Here is a 12,759-nt window from a genome sequence, read left to right as displayed (position 1 = left end):
ACCTTAGCATCAAGTAAATTTTCAAGACTATTGATACTCTTTGATAAGTTCGCTTGACTAGAAGCGCCTGAAATAGTAAAGAATATACGTACAAATTAGGAAATGAAATGAGTAGCAACTAACAAGCCATAAGCATTCTAACATGGATAATAATAACTAGGAAACAAACAGTGTAAACTGTAAAGGATGACCATCAACCAGCATGGCAGTGATCCAAGAATATGCCATTATTAAAATAATAATAATAATAATAAATCTCATTTTTCTGTAATGATAGAAGGGGTTCAAAAACAACCTTTAGGTACATGTTTCATTCCAAAACTTTATGATATCTATGATTTGTAATATTTCTAGAATAACCGTAGCAAGCTAATAAGCATGTATCAAATACTTATGCACCAATAATATATGCAACATGAATTGTAAATTAATATGATCAGAGAACTGATGAATAAGAGGTGAAAGTTCATAATTGATTAGAAACTTTACCTTTACCTACAACTGGAGATGCAGTCATTCCAAATATACGAGGAAGTTTTGTGACATCACTCTTGCAGAACTACAGACAAAATATACAAGTTAACCTGTGTCAGCAAACAACACTGACTAACAGAAGAAACATATACAAGAAGTGCTAGTGTTTGAGAGCTCCTTACTCGCATAATTTCTGCATAAGGATGGTTGCTTGTGATTTGCGCATGATGACACTCATCAAAAATCAGCAATGCAATTATCTCCATCTTAATAATACGGTGGTACAAGTTACGCAGCAGTATTTGAGGAGTCATAACAAGAACCTGCATAAAATATCAGCAAAAGATGCAAATAAAATTCAAAATGATGAAGCATCGAGAGAGTTGTATCTTTCCTTCTTTTCCATTTTTGTAAAGAAACTAAACGGTTTGAAAGCTGTAACAAAGTTGGTGGAAAAGAATATAATTTTTTTTCAATCTACATTTATTTACTGATTTTCTAAAAATAAGATGGGTCAAAAACAGCCCAGAATTTGAAGAGATCTAAATTAATTTGAAGGAAAATTCACTTGGTGAACTTGATGAGATGGTGTCTACTAGCATGTGTGTGCACGTGTGCATGTGTTAAATTCATTATAGAGACAAAAATGGTGAGTTACAAATTTACACGTCAATCAATTAAACCTAATTACCTCATATTGTTCAATCTCTTTTTCCCAGTCTTGATGAGTTTTCAATTGCCTGGAGCTTCCACAATAGGTCCCAACCTTCAAATCAAGGGAATCTTCTATAACCCTTGCTTGCTACCAAATCAAAGAAATCCAGTTAAAATCTATGTCATGACCAAAATCAAGCTATACATATTTCCAGACAAAGAATGTAATTCGAACCAAGAAAATGAAGGACAGTCAAGGTTTTCATACACAAAAAACAAACTTCTTAATGTTTGAAAATTTGATACCCTGACTGAACAACCATATACGAAATAGGATTACCAGCGCTGACAGTCAAAGAAAGAAAAAGTAACAGCATGATTATTAAGACAGCAAGACGTTTTGTGCATGAGTGTATTGAGTAAAAGAAACATCAAATCTTTCTTTACAGTTATCTTTTACTAATCTATTGATGTCTTTGTCAACACACACAACAGAGCCATTAGAGCTTTGAACTAATGCAACTTCTAAATAGTGTGTAGTAGGAACTCAAAATCAGAGACCAGTGTCTGCGTTTGAGAAAATGCATAACTAAACACCGAAACCTGACTGTGCAATTCAGTCCGCCCATCTCCCACAAGATTCAAGGCCTAAGGGATACATTGTTGAGGAACATGCAAAGCTAAAATCTAACTTCTACCTCAAACTTAAAAATCACCCGAAATTGAAACGTACTTGTCATGTTCCAAATCATAGAAAATCACATCACCTGCTGAACAAGCGCCACCGTAGGCGCAAGAAACACACATATGTTCTTCTGAGGTTTGAGTATCAAGTGGCGCAGCTCATACATGAGCAGCACCGCTATGTGAGTTTTTCCACAGCCAGTCTCCAGGTAGACAATAATATTCTCCTCCAAAGCTTTCTGACACAGCTCCAATTGATACCTTCAAAACCCACACATACAAACCAATAAGCAAAACATAAAAACTCCACCTTTACTCAAATTTCCAAATGAACCTCAAAACCTACCATTTTTTTTTTTCACTAAACAAACATTAAGACTCCACCTTTACTCAAAATTTCCAAATGAAACTCAAAACCCACCATTTCTTACACCAAATCAAACAGAAAGATTCCACCTTTACTTCGTTTTCTCAGAGACCAAACCCAGAACAGGTGGTATGCACATAAAGAAGCAACCTTTACGCCAAAATTGTAAACCCAAAAAACCACAATGCAATAAAACAACTTACTTCCGAGCAACCCTCCTCGGATCCTTCTCCGGCCTCGGAGCTCCATGACCCGACTCCACATCCCCACTCTCCGCTGGGGGAGGCGCGTCGCCCATACTGCTTCGCGTTGCGACTGTGCTTCCTACTCTCTCTCTCTCTCTCTTGGTCACTGTGATTACTCGAGCAGAGAATTTTGGGTGGGTCCAAAAGGTTTGGAATTATAAGAAAACGAGAGTTTAGAATTTATTTTGTGTTTCTATAGAGTTGACGTGTTGACTTGCTCAGAGAGACTGGGAGAGACACTCTTCTAAGTCTTCTTCTTCCTCTCGCGGGTTTCCTGGCCTTTTCAAAGTTTCAAACGAAAGCTGCGGGCAGGGATAGGCAGTGAAACTGTGAATTGTGGAAGGTGTTCTACGCAGTGTAAAATAAGAGAGCTTTGGATCTTATTTATATGTTAAAGAGAGCCGTGTTCTAATACAAAGTATCTGATTCTTACATAATTTTCATCTAAAAATAAACTCTTTTACCTAATCTAGCTTCATTAAGCGTATTTGGTTAGGTGAATCGGGAACCATCTTCAATCCAGTAAGGTACCTAATATGCACCGATATGAGATTTAAATAATCGAATTTCAAATCTAAAAAAATCTACGTCTCTTAAAAAATATTACAGATATAACTGAACCAACGGTTAAATCTTAGGTTATTTATTGTGTCTCTAAAATATTATCAATTTACAATGGCAATGAGTCATGTTCTTTTTCTTATGAGAAGCTCATTTCTTTTTTGATATTCTTAGGAGCTTTGCCTAAGTTATGAATATAAATATAGATGTTATACTTAAAAAGTATGGATTGGTTTTGCTTCATGTGTCATTGATCATGTTCTCGTGCGAGATTAGTGTCGGCATGGCTCGATTTATGATAATGTATCATCAGTAGAACTTTGTTGTAAATGACAACTTACGTTTTCTTCACCTCACTTTTTAATTACTACTTAAATATGATGTTCTTTTAGGTTATACATTATGTGATGAAAACTGTATTGTATAAATAAATATTCGACAGACCCTCCTAATCACATGTCGTTTTTTTTAACAGATTTATTTTTGTTTTCGTTACATCATTTATTTGAAGAAATTGTAGATGAATAAAAGATTGGAATACAAAGAAATTCTATGCACAATGACTAGAAAGCTTAATTATTCCGCAACCTGTAAATGTTTTACCCCTTTTCCCATTGGGCTGTGTCCTTTTCTCTTTAAGCCAACCAAAGGCCCAAAAGCCCTCCCCCTTATTTAGGAACAATCTAGATTTTCCACGTGGCACCAATTAAAAACCAGGACAATTATTAGAGAAAATCAGATCCAAATTAATTGGCAAACAGAAGGATATAGAAACCCTAGACTACAAAACCCCAAAAGTTTGAAGGTTAACCTTGCAATCAAAGTCTGTATGATGAGAATATAAACACTTGGGTTGCCTAGACTGTAGGTGTGAAGAACTGCACAGCTCTTTTCAGAGAAAAGTTTTGTATTGGGTTGCCTAGAGTGTAGGTGTGAAGAACTGCATCACTCTTTTTAGAGGAAAGTTTTGTATTGGGTTGCCTAGACTGCATAACTCTTTATGCTTTCTCATTTTCCATTTTTCCATGATAACTGTTGATTATTGGATACTGTGTATGAGTAGCAAGAAATTCTTTATACTCTAATATCCAGACATTGATTTTTGTAGCAGAAAAAAACACACAATAAAACACGGGCTTCAAATGGCAAATCTGGACCTCAGTGGGAGATGTGTTGTGGAAGCAGTTCGACTTTGATGATGGAAGATCTGAGCATCCTGGTCTTGTCACAATAACTTGGGAGACTAGAATTGTATCCACACTGCAGAATTGAGCGTGAGAAGTGTAGAAGATATTGTCGGTGTCTTAATACTTCAACAAATCACGTTTGTTCTTGTTTTCATTGAGAAGTGAGTAATGTACAGAATACTAAACAAGTATACATACAAACAGCATCTACTAGAGAGCCCACAGGAGTATGTATAATAGGTTTTTCCATGTAATTATACTATAATGATTTTGAAAAAGAAGAAGAAAGTATATATAGTTTTGTACCGGAATGAGTGTGGCTGTATGCTTTTATGCCAATATTGGATTATTTGATTTGTCCTTGCTCTCTTGTGTCGTACTGATTGATCTTGCGTTTCTATTGGCCATCTACCATCGCAGGTCCCTTATGACAACTCCTATTTCATCATCTTGTTTGATACAAAAATAGTTCGATAAGGATGCAAAAATAGTTGCATGTATCTATGTTTAAAATAAGGCATGACGTGGCTTCTTCATTTCGCCTCAAGGCTTCTTCTTAAAAGCTTTTGTCACAAAATGTGAAGTAAACGTGCGCCTTGACGCCTTGAGGTAGAAAAGGCGACTTAAGGCGTCACGGGGTATCACTATTTATACGTGTATTTTTTTTTTCTTTACCCTAAAATTATGTCGTTTTAGTGAAAATACAAAGACACAAAAATAGTTTTTCTGGCTTCTTTCAATTCATTCGTGAGCGACTTCTCTCATCATCTGTTTCAGTTCATGGGTGAATGATTTTATGTTGTTTGCGTTTGTCATTAAAAATGTATTAATAATTTGTAACAATTTTATATCTATAATTTAATAATTAGATATTTAGAATGCATGAGAGACTTCGCCTTTTTGCCTAAAGACATTCAAGGCTTAAGACTCCGACTTGAAGCCTCGCTTCACGTTTTCACTATTTTAAATAGAGGCCTATATGCCATTGTATAAGAACCATTTTGTTTTCAATTCATAAGTACCTTTAGTATTTTGGTCTTTTTATTTCATTCATTGTTGCAATTATAACAGTCTATGGACTTATAAAATCTAAGAGAATACTGATAAATCAATCCAATAAAATATGTTAAACTCTATAAAGAATTAAAACAATCCATAAAGTTACCAAAATCCATATATTAAAAGTTAGTGAAAGTATTTTAAAATCTGGATTGAATACATCCCGCTCCCCTTATAAACTATGAAAATTGATGTACAAGCTACAAACGGCATCTAGATAAATTGAATCCGGCAAGTCTTGGAGCCCTTCCGAAAGAGTGCACAAAACTTCATAATCTTCAATAAGTACTTTGCCACTTCCTTCTCACCCATGCATCCCCTGAAACCCCTTAAGACGATAGTCTTGAGATGTGACAACACACGGTATTCCTGATGATCACAGTATTCTTCATTCTCAGAGTTTTCTGTGTCCGAGTCCGAGTCTACTTCACAGTCTGAGTTACAGTACACGTCCTGAAATATCATTTAAAAAAATTGACGAATATGAGGACATTACGAGACCTGCTGTTGGTAAAACTCAGCATAATTGAAAAGTACATCTTACTTTTTTATGTGCCAAGACAAGACATTCTAGATTAGGTGTTCTATGGAGTAGCTCTGGCAGCACTTCCCAGAAATGGCTATTAATAACCAGCTTCAAATGGATCAAATTATCAAAAGCAGGCATAAAAGAAGCCTACAGGAAAGATCGATATAAATCAAACACAAATTCAAGTAACACTTCAACACCATGCATCACATATAATTTCATATCAGAAATTGCCAAACAGAATTTCAGTTACAAACACTATCTTGGTAAAAAAGAAAGAAAACATAAGAACCATATATAAGAGTTGAAGGAATGAAAAAGCAGAGTGCAAGAGATGTGTCTTCGTGATGGAACAAAATATGCAGAAACCTGTACTCAATATTCAGTACATAAAATGGAATAAGACCATATCTTCCCCTCTTTCAACCACCCTTTCTTTCCTTCATATAATTCTATCTATCAGACATAGTGGAAAAGGAACAAGTTAAGCATACTTACAGCCAAAGAATGAACAGAAAGAGTTAGATGTTGAACATTGGAAATTGCTGCCAGCAATGTGGTTGCACGGTCATCATAGTGCTCGTGTTCAATGGCATCATGGTGTGAGAAACTCAAAACGGCCTTCACCAGGGACTTTGCATCTTCAAATACAATGCTCGGCAAAAAATCCACTTTGAGGTTAAGGAATTCAAGCTTTGGGGCATTGATAGAGAAGTAAAAGTAGTACTCATAAGGGTCCTCATAACTCATATAAGGTTCTTCAAGACTCATATAAGAGGCAAAGTCTATTGTTAACCTCTTTAGTTCAGCACCACAAGCTTGAAAGTACCACTTATATCACTTGACAATACTCCATCTATAGTCAAGTCTTCAAGTAAAGGGAAGAATGTGAAAAGCTTTTCCATAAAGTCCTTATCAGGGCAATCAAGTCTGAATGGAGAACCTTGAGATTAGGGAAACTCCCCGACTCAGGAGGAGCATAGATAAAACAATTGAAATTCAGCTTCAATACCACCAGTGTTTTGCACAGAAATATAGTTTTAGGCAACTCAATCTTTTCTACCGTGTCCTCATATACCCTGACATAGAGGTCAAGTTCAACAACATTACGACAAATTACATTGCGGATCCAACCATCAATACGAGACAAATCCACAGCGAAGCAGTAATAACGGAGATGAAATCTTTGAATGTCTAATAATCCACGACAGTGAAGCGCACGATCAACAAACGACACAAATGCAGCATGCAGAGACCTACTTTCATTACAGTAGTAGTGTACCAAGTCTAGAGAGGGAACAGAAACCCATATGTTATTCCACCTTGTAGAGAGAATGCTAGTCCTCACAGCTTGTTTGGTTGTCAAGAAGGAGAGGATGTGAGACAGAAGTGCATCTGGTAATTGACTGATTTTATCCTCACCATCTCCTACTTCGAGCTTTGAATGTGAGCCCATCTCCTAAAGCGAATTGGTGAAAGAGGAGATGATACAACTTTGATGATGATGGAGATGGATACAACTTTAATCTCCTATGGCGCGCTGCCGAGTGCTGGGACGATCTGCGGCTCCGATTGTTAGAAGAAGGTTAGACTTATACACTCTACGTAGCACGTATCTGGATACATATCCTTCGGGCTAGGCGGAAAGGGGGATGGGCTTGGCGGTCCAGATATGGTGGGCCTTAACGGGTTAGGAGGCCCATTATTTAAAAAATGTAAAAAAGAAAAACAATTTCTCCGGCCAAGGCGGAGACGTGATAGGGATAGACGATCCACGTGACATGAGCCATAGTGAGCGGTGAGGCCCACTGTTAAAAAAAAAATTAGGAAAACAAAAACAAAAAAAACTCTGGCGTCTGAAAATTCTTATATGCACGACGTGTATTTACACGACGCAATCTTCATCGTTCATAACAATTCATATATTTGACTACTATATTTCTATATTATTTATTCTAATCCTGACCATCCATGTATATATGTGAAGATTCACGTCGTATACTGAAAATGTTCTCTGATGCTTCGTCTATGAATCCATTTCCAAATTGATTTTCAAATTCACATGACATTTGTGTGGGTTGTATTTCCGAGTTTTCAGGGGAATCTTACGACCAGCTGTGAGCATGAAGAAACATGATGGTGCTGAAAGATGCAATTCTTCTCAATTTCATGATCTCTCCTGCATTTTAGTATTTCCGCTATCTTTTACGAAGGTATGCCATATGCTTTAAAAACTTGCACATAGTATTCATAGAAAACCTCTTTCAAATACATATTCTACGGACACTGAGCAAAGGAAATCCTTACGAAAACCAACAGTAAAGAACAACTTAAAAGGTACAAAGCGAATCCCATGCTTGCGCTACTTACACGTTAAAAGTAGTCTGTTTAAAGATGCTGAGTTTCTGCCTTCAAAAAAAAAAAAAAAAAAGAGGCTGAGTTTCTTATCCCAATGTCCATACATAAACTTGGCCTCCACCTGTAGCTCCTGCTAGCATCCCAACATTATAAGGGTGAGCAGCAAATCTACACGGAATTGCAGACACATATGGGCTGTTTAAAGTGAAGATTTTTGTTCTTTGAAAGGGACTGATAACATCGACTCCTCTGTTCTTATTTCCAACGAAGACATGCGCATCATCCCATCCCCAAATTGCCCTGTAGCAGTGTTAAAGATGTCAGAGAACAGTCCATCTATCACGCTAGCAAAAGTCAGTACTGTACGTATTCAAAACCACATTTGCGGAGGTGTTGATAGCTATCAGAAAGAGACTCCTTTTCATGCTCATTGTAATTAAAACACTGCTCAGAGTGTCACATAATCCTCAGAAAATGTAATAAATGAAGATGAATCATATAAAACAGGAGAGTTGGACAAAGAAAAATTACATCAGCATTTGAAAATCTGGTAGAAATCTTACTTGAACTTAGGAATCCATCTGCTTGTATTATTATTGTGGTGTATCATTGATATGTCCTCAAAATTAACTCCACTTGATATACCAACTGTGTCATCAAGGCTGCATGAAGAGGTCAGAAAGTTAGTAACATCCATTTAGATTCTTGTCATTCATCACAGTTACACATTATGTGAGAAACATTAGATCCCAAAACATTAATAGTACAGCAGAGAATTGCAGCCTGCAAGAACAATTACAATAGTGTCATCTCATCCCTTCTTTGTGCCCACAACTTGTCGAATTACATAGAGGAAAGCAACTATTGACAGGACCAATGTACTGATCCCGAACTGTATTATGATATGCTCAGAAAATATGCAGGAAGCTGGTACAGGCGACAAATCCCTAACATTTTCATGACAGCATTCATAAGGTAGGAAACAACAGAAATAAGATAGGAAACAACAAAAACCAGCATACTCATAAAGCCCAGAAATGCATGTTGCTCAACGTTGATTCTCACTTATGTTAAGCACATGATGAATTCGATCTAGCATGCATGTCACAGGTAGGGAGATATATTCCTCTTATTTAGTAACAACAATATATAATCACCTTGTCGTCACTAGCGACCTTCCAGAAGGCGAGAAGTAGGCAGAATGCACAGCCCTTTTGTGACCAATTGTCTTTAAGCTTTTGAACTTATCTGCATCATTACTTCTCAAATCCCAAATGCAGGCAGTTCCATCTGTTGAACTAGTAGTGATGATGTTTGAGTTTAATGAGTTAAAGTCTATGGAATTGATTCTATCATCATGTGGACTCCATTGGGCTGAGATATTTCCTGTTCTCTCATCCCACATACTTATACCTCCACGACCCTCAGCAAAGTATAAACACTTTGCATTGTTTGATTGTTGAGCAAGAGCATATACAGTCTCATCACTTGCATATACAAGATCGAACACCTCTTTCTCAGCATCCATCGATCGGATAAATCCATCATAACAACTACTAAATATCTGCATATTAATTCAACAATCATATGTTAGCTATATCATCAAAGCCTGATAGTGCAAGCAAATAGCGCCAATGTCTGCTGACAGAGTTGTCATACTGAAACTCATTTTCCTTATTTTCTTTAGTCACTAGTCAGTAGTCTGCTAATCAATTAACAATTCCATACATTCCAACCAAGTTAACAAGAATTTTGGGTAATCCACTGTAAGCCAAAAGCCTAATGCAGTTAAATATATCCAAATGACACATAACTGAAAACCAGAAAACAAATTTACCTTTGACATAGAATCTTGGTGAATGGAGATCCCCGAAATGGGACCAGAATGCGGTCTATACATATAGATCCCATTTTCCTCCCCTTCCTTAGAATCCATATTCCAAAATCCAACATTCCCAACCTTATTCCCTACCACAACCATTCTCAAACTACAACTCGGAAAGAACCTCACATTCATAACATTCCCCGGCACAACCCGGGCTACATTCTCCTCCTTGAGACTCAATTCCTCCACCTTCACATCACTCTCACCTCCATCCTCTTCTTTCTTAACCAAACCACAACCAATTCCACCAACTAAAGTAAACGCAACACATGATTTCTCCTCCTCCTCCTTGCAATCCCCGAATTCACTCTTAACTTCCGAACCCAACTGGGGTTTATTCTCAACACCCAAAATGGTTTCAATCAACTCTCGATCCGATACACCGCTGTACACATCCCTCCTACTAATAGGACCCAGTTTCCTCAGGTCACACTTGCGGTCCATGGATTCTAGAGTAGTCTTCAACATTGAGTCTATTGCACCGAGGCCTTTCGCATCGGGCGGTAATCCCCTGCTGCGTAGAGAACGCCGGATAACAGTTGGGTCCTGCGTCTTGGGTTTCTTCTCCGAATTGACCTTGTACGATTTGGGCTCAATCCTAGAAACCATAAAATATTCAGGTTTCAATCAAATTATCGAAACAAAAATCGGGTTTTTGAGAGGAACTGTGAATTGTATATATATAGAGTTACCTTGGGCGTTTGGTTGAGGCTGAGAGTTGGGTGGCCATGGATTGGAGCTTCAGAGAGGCCATCAATTCCTCGTTTCGGCGAATGTTCTCGAGCCTCTTCCGCTCGTAGTCTGTGATTTTCTGGGTCGCCATGAGAGAAATTTTATTTTATTTTTTATTTTTGGTAATAAAAGAGAGATCGGTTTGGAAACTTTAAGCAATTAGGGCAGTTGTGTATATCTCTTAAAATCTCTAATGGGTCGCTGTAGGCGGCAAATAAACTGGCGGGAAAGAGAAAGTTTTATTGATTTTATGTTTTCGAAATAACTCAAGCCATTATTCATTATTCATGCACTTTCTATGGCTTTGAGAAAGGGATGGCGTTCACTTTGGATTGAGTGTGATTCAGCAATTGTAATTCATTTTTTTTGCCAATAACAAATACTCAATCCCTTGGCGTTTAAGAGCTGATTGGATCAATTGTCGTACCATTCTCTTTTCCATGCAGGTTCGTTTTTCACATATTCTTTGTGAAGGGAATCAAGTAGCTGATTGTTTAGCTAATTTTGGGATGGATCATGAGGGATAATATTTGTGGGACTCTTGCCCTTCATGTGCTTCAACTGCTTTTGTTCTTAATTTGCAGGGCTTACCAAATTTTCGCATTGCCTGAGTTCGATATGCTTGATTCTCATTTGGGTTGGTGGTTACCTTTAGTAGATGTGGGCTTAGATTTTAATGGTATAAGTTTCATGGTTGCTGATGTTTTGGAGGTGTGTTCCATCTATTTGGTTGTTGCATTGTCTTCACATATATATGTTTGGTTGCTTTATTTGCTTCTGCAGACATATATATACAGGTCATGTTTAGGCTGTTGCTCCTTTCACTCACTCTTTACACATTTGTTTTAGCTCTTGTGCTCTTTTTGAGTATTTTCCCTAATTTGGTTCATGGAGATGTTTTAGTTCATGTCCCCCACTCTTTTTGTACATTTTTTTCTTTCTTTATATGAAATACAGAGCGTTTGTATTAAAAAAAAAGTTTTTGAAATAACTCATTTTTTCTTGATTTTATGATTGTTTCCTACCTTGGTGTTATATTTTTTTTTTATTGCAGACACTCATTTGTTGCTATGTTCATTTCCATGCATGCGAGGTTAATCGAGTATGTGTCTATAGCATATGTGTGTAAGGTTAATTGTGACTCTTAAAGCGTGGCTAGGTGCCTTAAGGAATATAGTAGGAGGGGTTTGTGTATGTGTCGCCAAGGGACCGTCGAGGGCCGCCAACAGCTACTTTAACCTGCCTTTACCTGTCAAGGGACCGGCTTGACCTTCCAACACACACGTAAGGACCACCTAGACCCGCCAAGGGGATGTCGAGACCCACCTAAGGCCGCCTTGACCCGCCAAGGGCCAGTAGAATGGTGCCAAGGGCCGTCTTTGACCTGCCAAGGGACCGGTTTGACCTTCCTAGACACACGTAGGGATCACCTAGACCCGCTTAAGGGTCACCTAGACCTGCCTAGGGGCTGCCAAGGGGACCGGCTTGACCTTCTAACACACACGTAGGGACCGCCCAAACCCCCTAAGGGGATGCCGAGACCCACCTAGGACCGCCGAGTGCCGCGAAGGGCCGCTTTGACCTGCCAAGGGACCGCCTTGCCCACTTAGACCAGCTTTGGGGTCGCCTACACCCGCCAAGGGGCTATTGAGACACATCTAAGGCCGGTAGGGGACTGCTGAGACCCACTTAGGGCAGCTAAGGGATCGCCAAGGGTCTTTAAGACCTGCATAGGACCCGCATAGGGATCGCCTAGACCCACCAATGGGCTGCCGAGACCCACCTAGGGACGCTAATGGGACGTCTTGACCTGTCGAGGACCGCCAAGGGACTGCCAAGAGTCGACAAGGACCGCCAAGATCCGCTAAGGGACCGACAAGGACCGCCAAGGGATTGCTGAGACCCGCCTAGGGCCATTAGTGGGCCGCCTTGATCCACCAAGGGCCGGCCACAAAGGGAAGCCTAGGGGCTGCTTTAACCCGCCTAGACCTGCTACCTGCTAAGGGACCACCTTGACCCGCCTT

The 12,759-nt window shown here is 38.7% G+C and overlaps 3 protein-coding genes across 3 annotated transcripts in view; all 3 read right to left on the bottom strand.

Moving 5' to 3' along the window:
* LOC101304916 (dicer-like protein 4-like) overlaps positions 1 to 2,477 on the bottom strand; it is a 12,446-nt gene extending 9,969 nt beyond the window's left edge. The window contains exons 1-6 of the mRNA XM_004288705.1: positions 2,383 to 2,477; positions 1,891 to 2,073; positions 1,166 to 1,268; positions 657 to 797; positions 490 to 559; positions 3 to 67 (exon numbers count right to left, since the gene is read on the bottom strand). Of these exons, the coding sequence (XP_004288753.1) occupies positions 3 to 67; positions 490 to 559; positions 657 to 797; positions 1,166 to 1,268; positions 1,891 to 2,073; positions 2,383 to 2,477 (657 nt within the window). The remainder of the gene's footprint in view (positions 1 to 2; positions 68 to 489; positions 560 to 656; positions 798 to 1,165; positions 1,269 to 1,890; positions 2,074 to 2,382) is intronic.
* Positions 2,478 to 5,444: 2,967 nt separating this feature from the next.
* On the bottom strand, positions 5,445 to 7,216 carry LOC101304621 (F-box/LRR-repeat protein At4g14103-like). The gene is made up of 4 exons (XM_004288704.1): positions 6,704 to 7,216; positions 6,259 to 6,558; positions 5,776 to 5,907; positions 5,445 to 5,684 (listed from the first exon to the last, which is right to left on the bottom strand). Exons 1-4 carry the CDS (start codon positions 7,214 to 7,216, stop codon positions 5,445 to 5,447), a joined length of 1,185 nt encoding a protein of 394 aa, XP_004288752.1.
* Positions 7,217 to 8,105: 889 nt separating this feature from the next.
* Positions 8,106 to 10,837, bottom strand: LOC101304330 (WD repeat-containing protein 76-like). Its single transcript, XM_004288703.1, has 5 exons — positions 10,696 to 10,837; positions 9,956 to 10,601; positions 9,276 to 9,682; positions 8,682 to 8,780; positions 8,106 to 8,418 (listed from the first exon to the last, which is right to left on the bottom strand). Exons 1-5 carry the CDS (start codon positions 10,824 to 10,826, stop codon positions 8,205 to 8,207), a joined length of 1,497 nt encoding a protein of 498 aa, XP_004288751.1. The 5' UTR covers positions 10,827 to 10,837; the 3' UTR covers positions 8,106 to 8,204.
* Positions 10,838 to 12,759: the final 1,922 nt, after the last annotated feature.

This window comes from Fragaria vesca, linkage group LG1, assembly GCF_000184155.1.
Source record: "Fragaria vesca subsp. vesca linkage group LG1, FraVesHawaii_1.0, whole genome shotgun sequence".
NCBI classification, from domain to species: Eukaryota; Viridiplantae; Streptophyta; class Magnoliopsida; order Rosales; family Rosaceae; genus Fragaria; species Fragaria vesca.
This window is presented reverse-complemented; position numbering and strand designations above follow the sequence as displayed.

Bases quoted from the DNA above. Each gene is read 5' to 3' on its own strand.
- LOC101304621 (XM_004288704.1), bottom strand. From the start codon at position 7,216: ATGGGCTCACATTCAAAGCTCGAAGTAGGAGATGGTGAGGATAAAATC. The intron at 6,559-6,703 runs GTTCTCCATTCA...GCTGAACTAAAG, and splicing joins GGAGTTTCCCTAATCTCAAG to AGGTTAACAATAGACTTTGC. The intron at 5,908-6,258 runs GTAAGTATGCTT...TCTTTCCTGTAG, and splicing joins TTTCTGTTCATTCTTTGGCT to GCTTCTTTTATGCCTGCTTT.
- LOC101304330 (XM_004288703.1), bottom strand. From the start codon at position 10,826: ATGGCGACCCAGAAAATCACAGACTACGAGCGGAAGAGGCTCGAGAAC. The intron at 9,683-9,955 runs GTAAATTTGTTT...ATTAATATGCAG, and splicing joins ACCAAGATTCTATGTCAAAG to ATATTTAGTAGTTGTTATGA. The intron at 8,781-9,275 runs GTGATTATATAT...CTCTTCATGCAG, and splicing joins AGGTCGCTAGTGACGACAAG to CCTTGATGACACAGTTGGTA.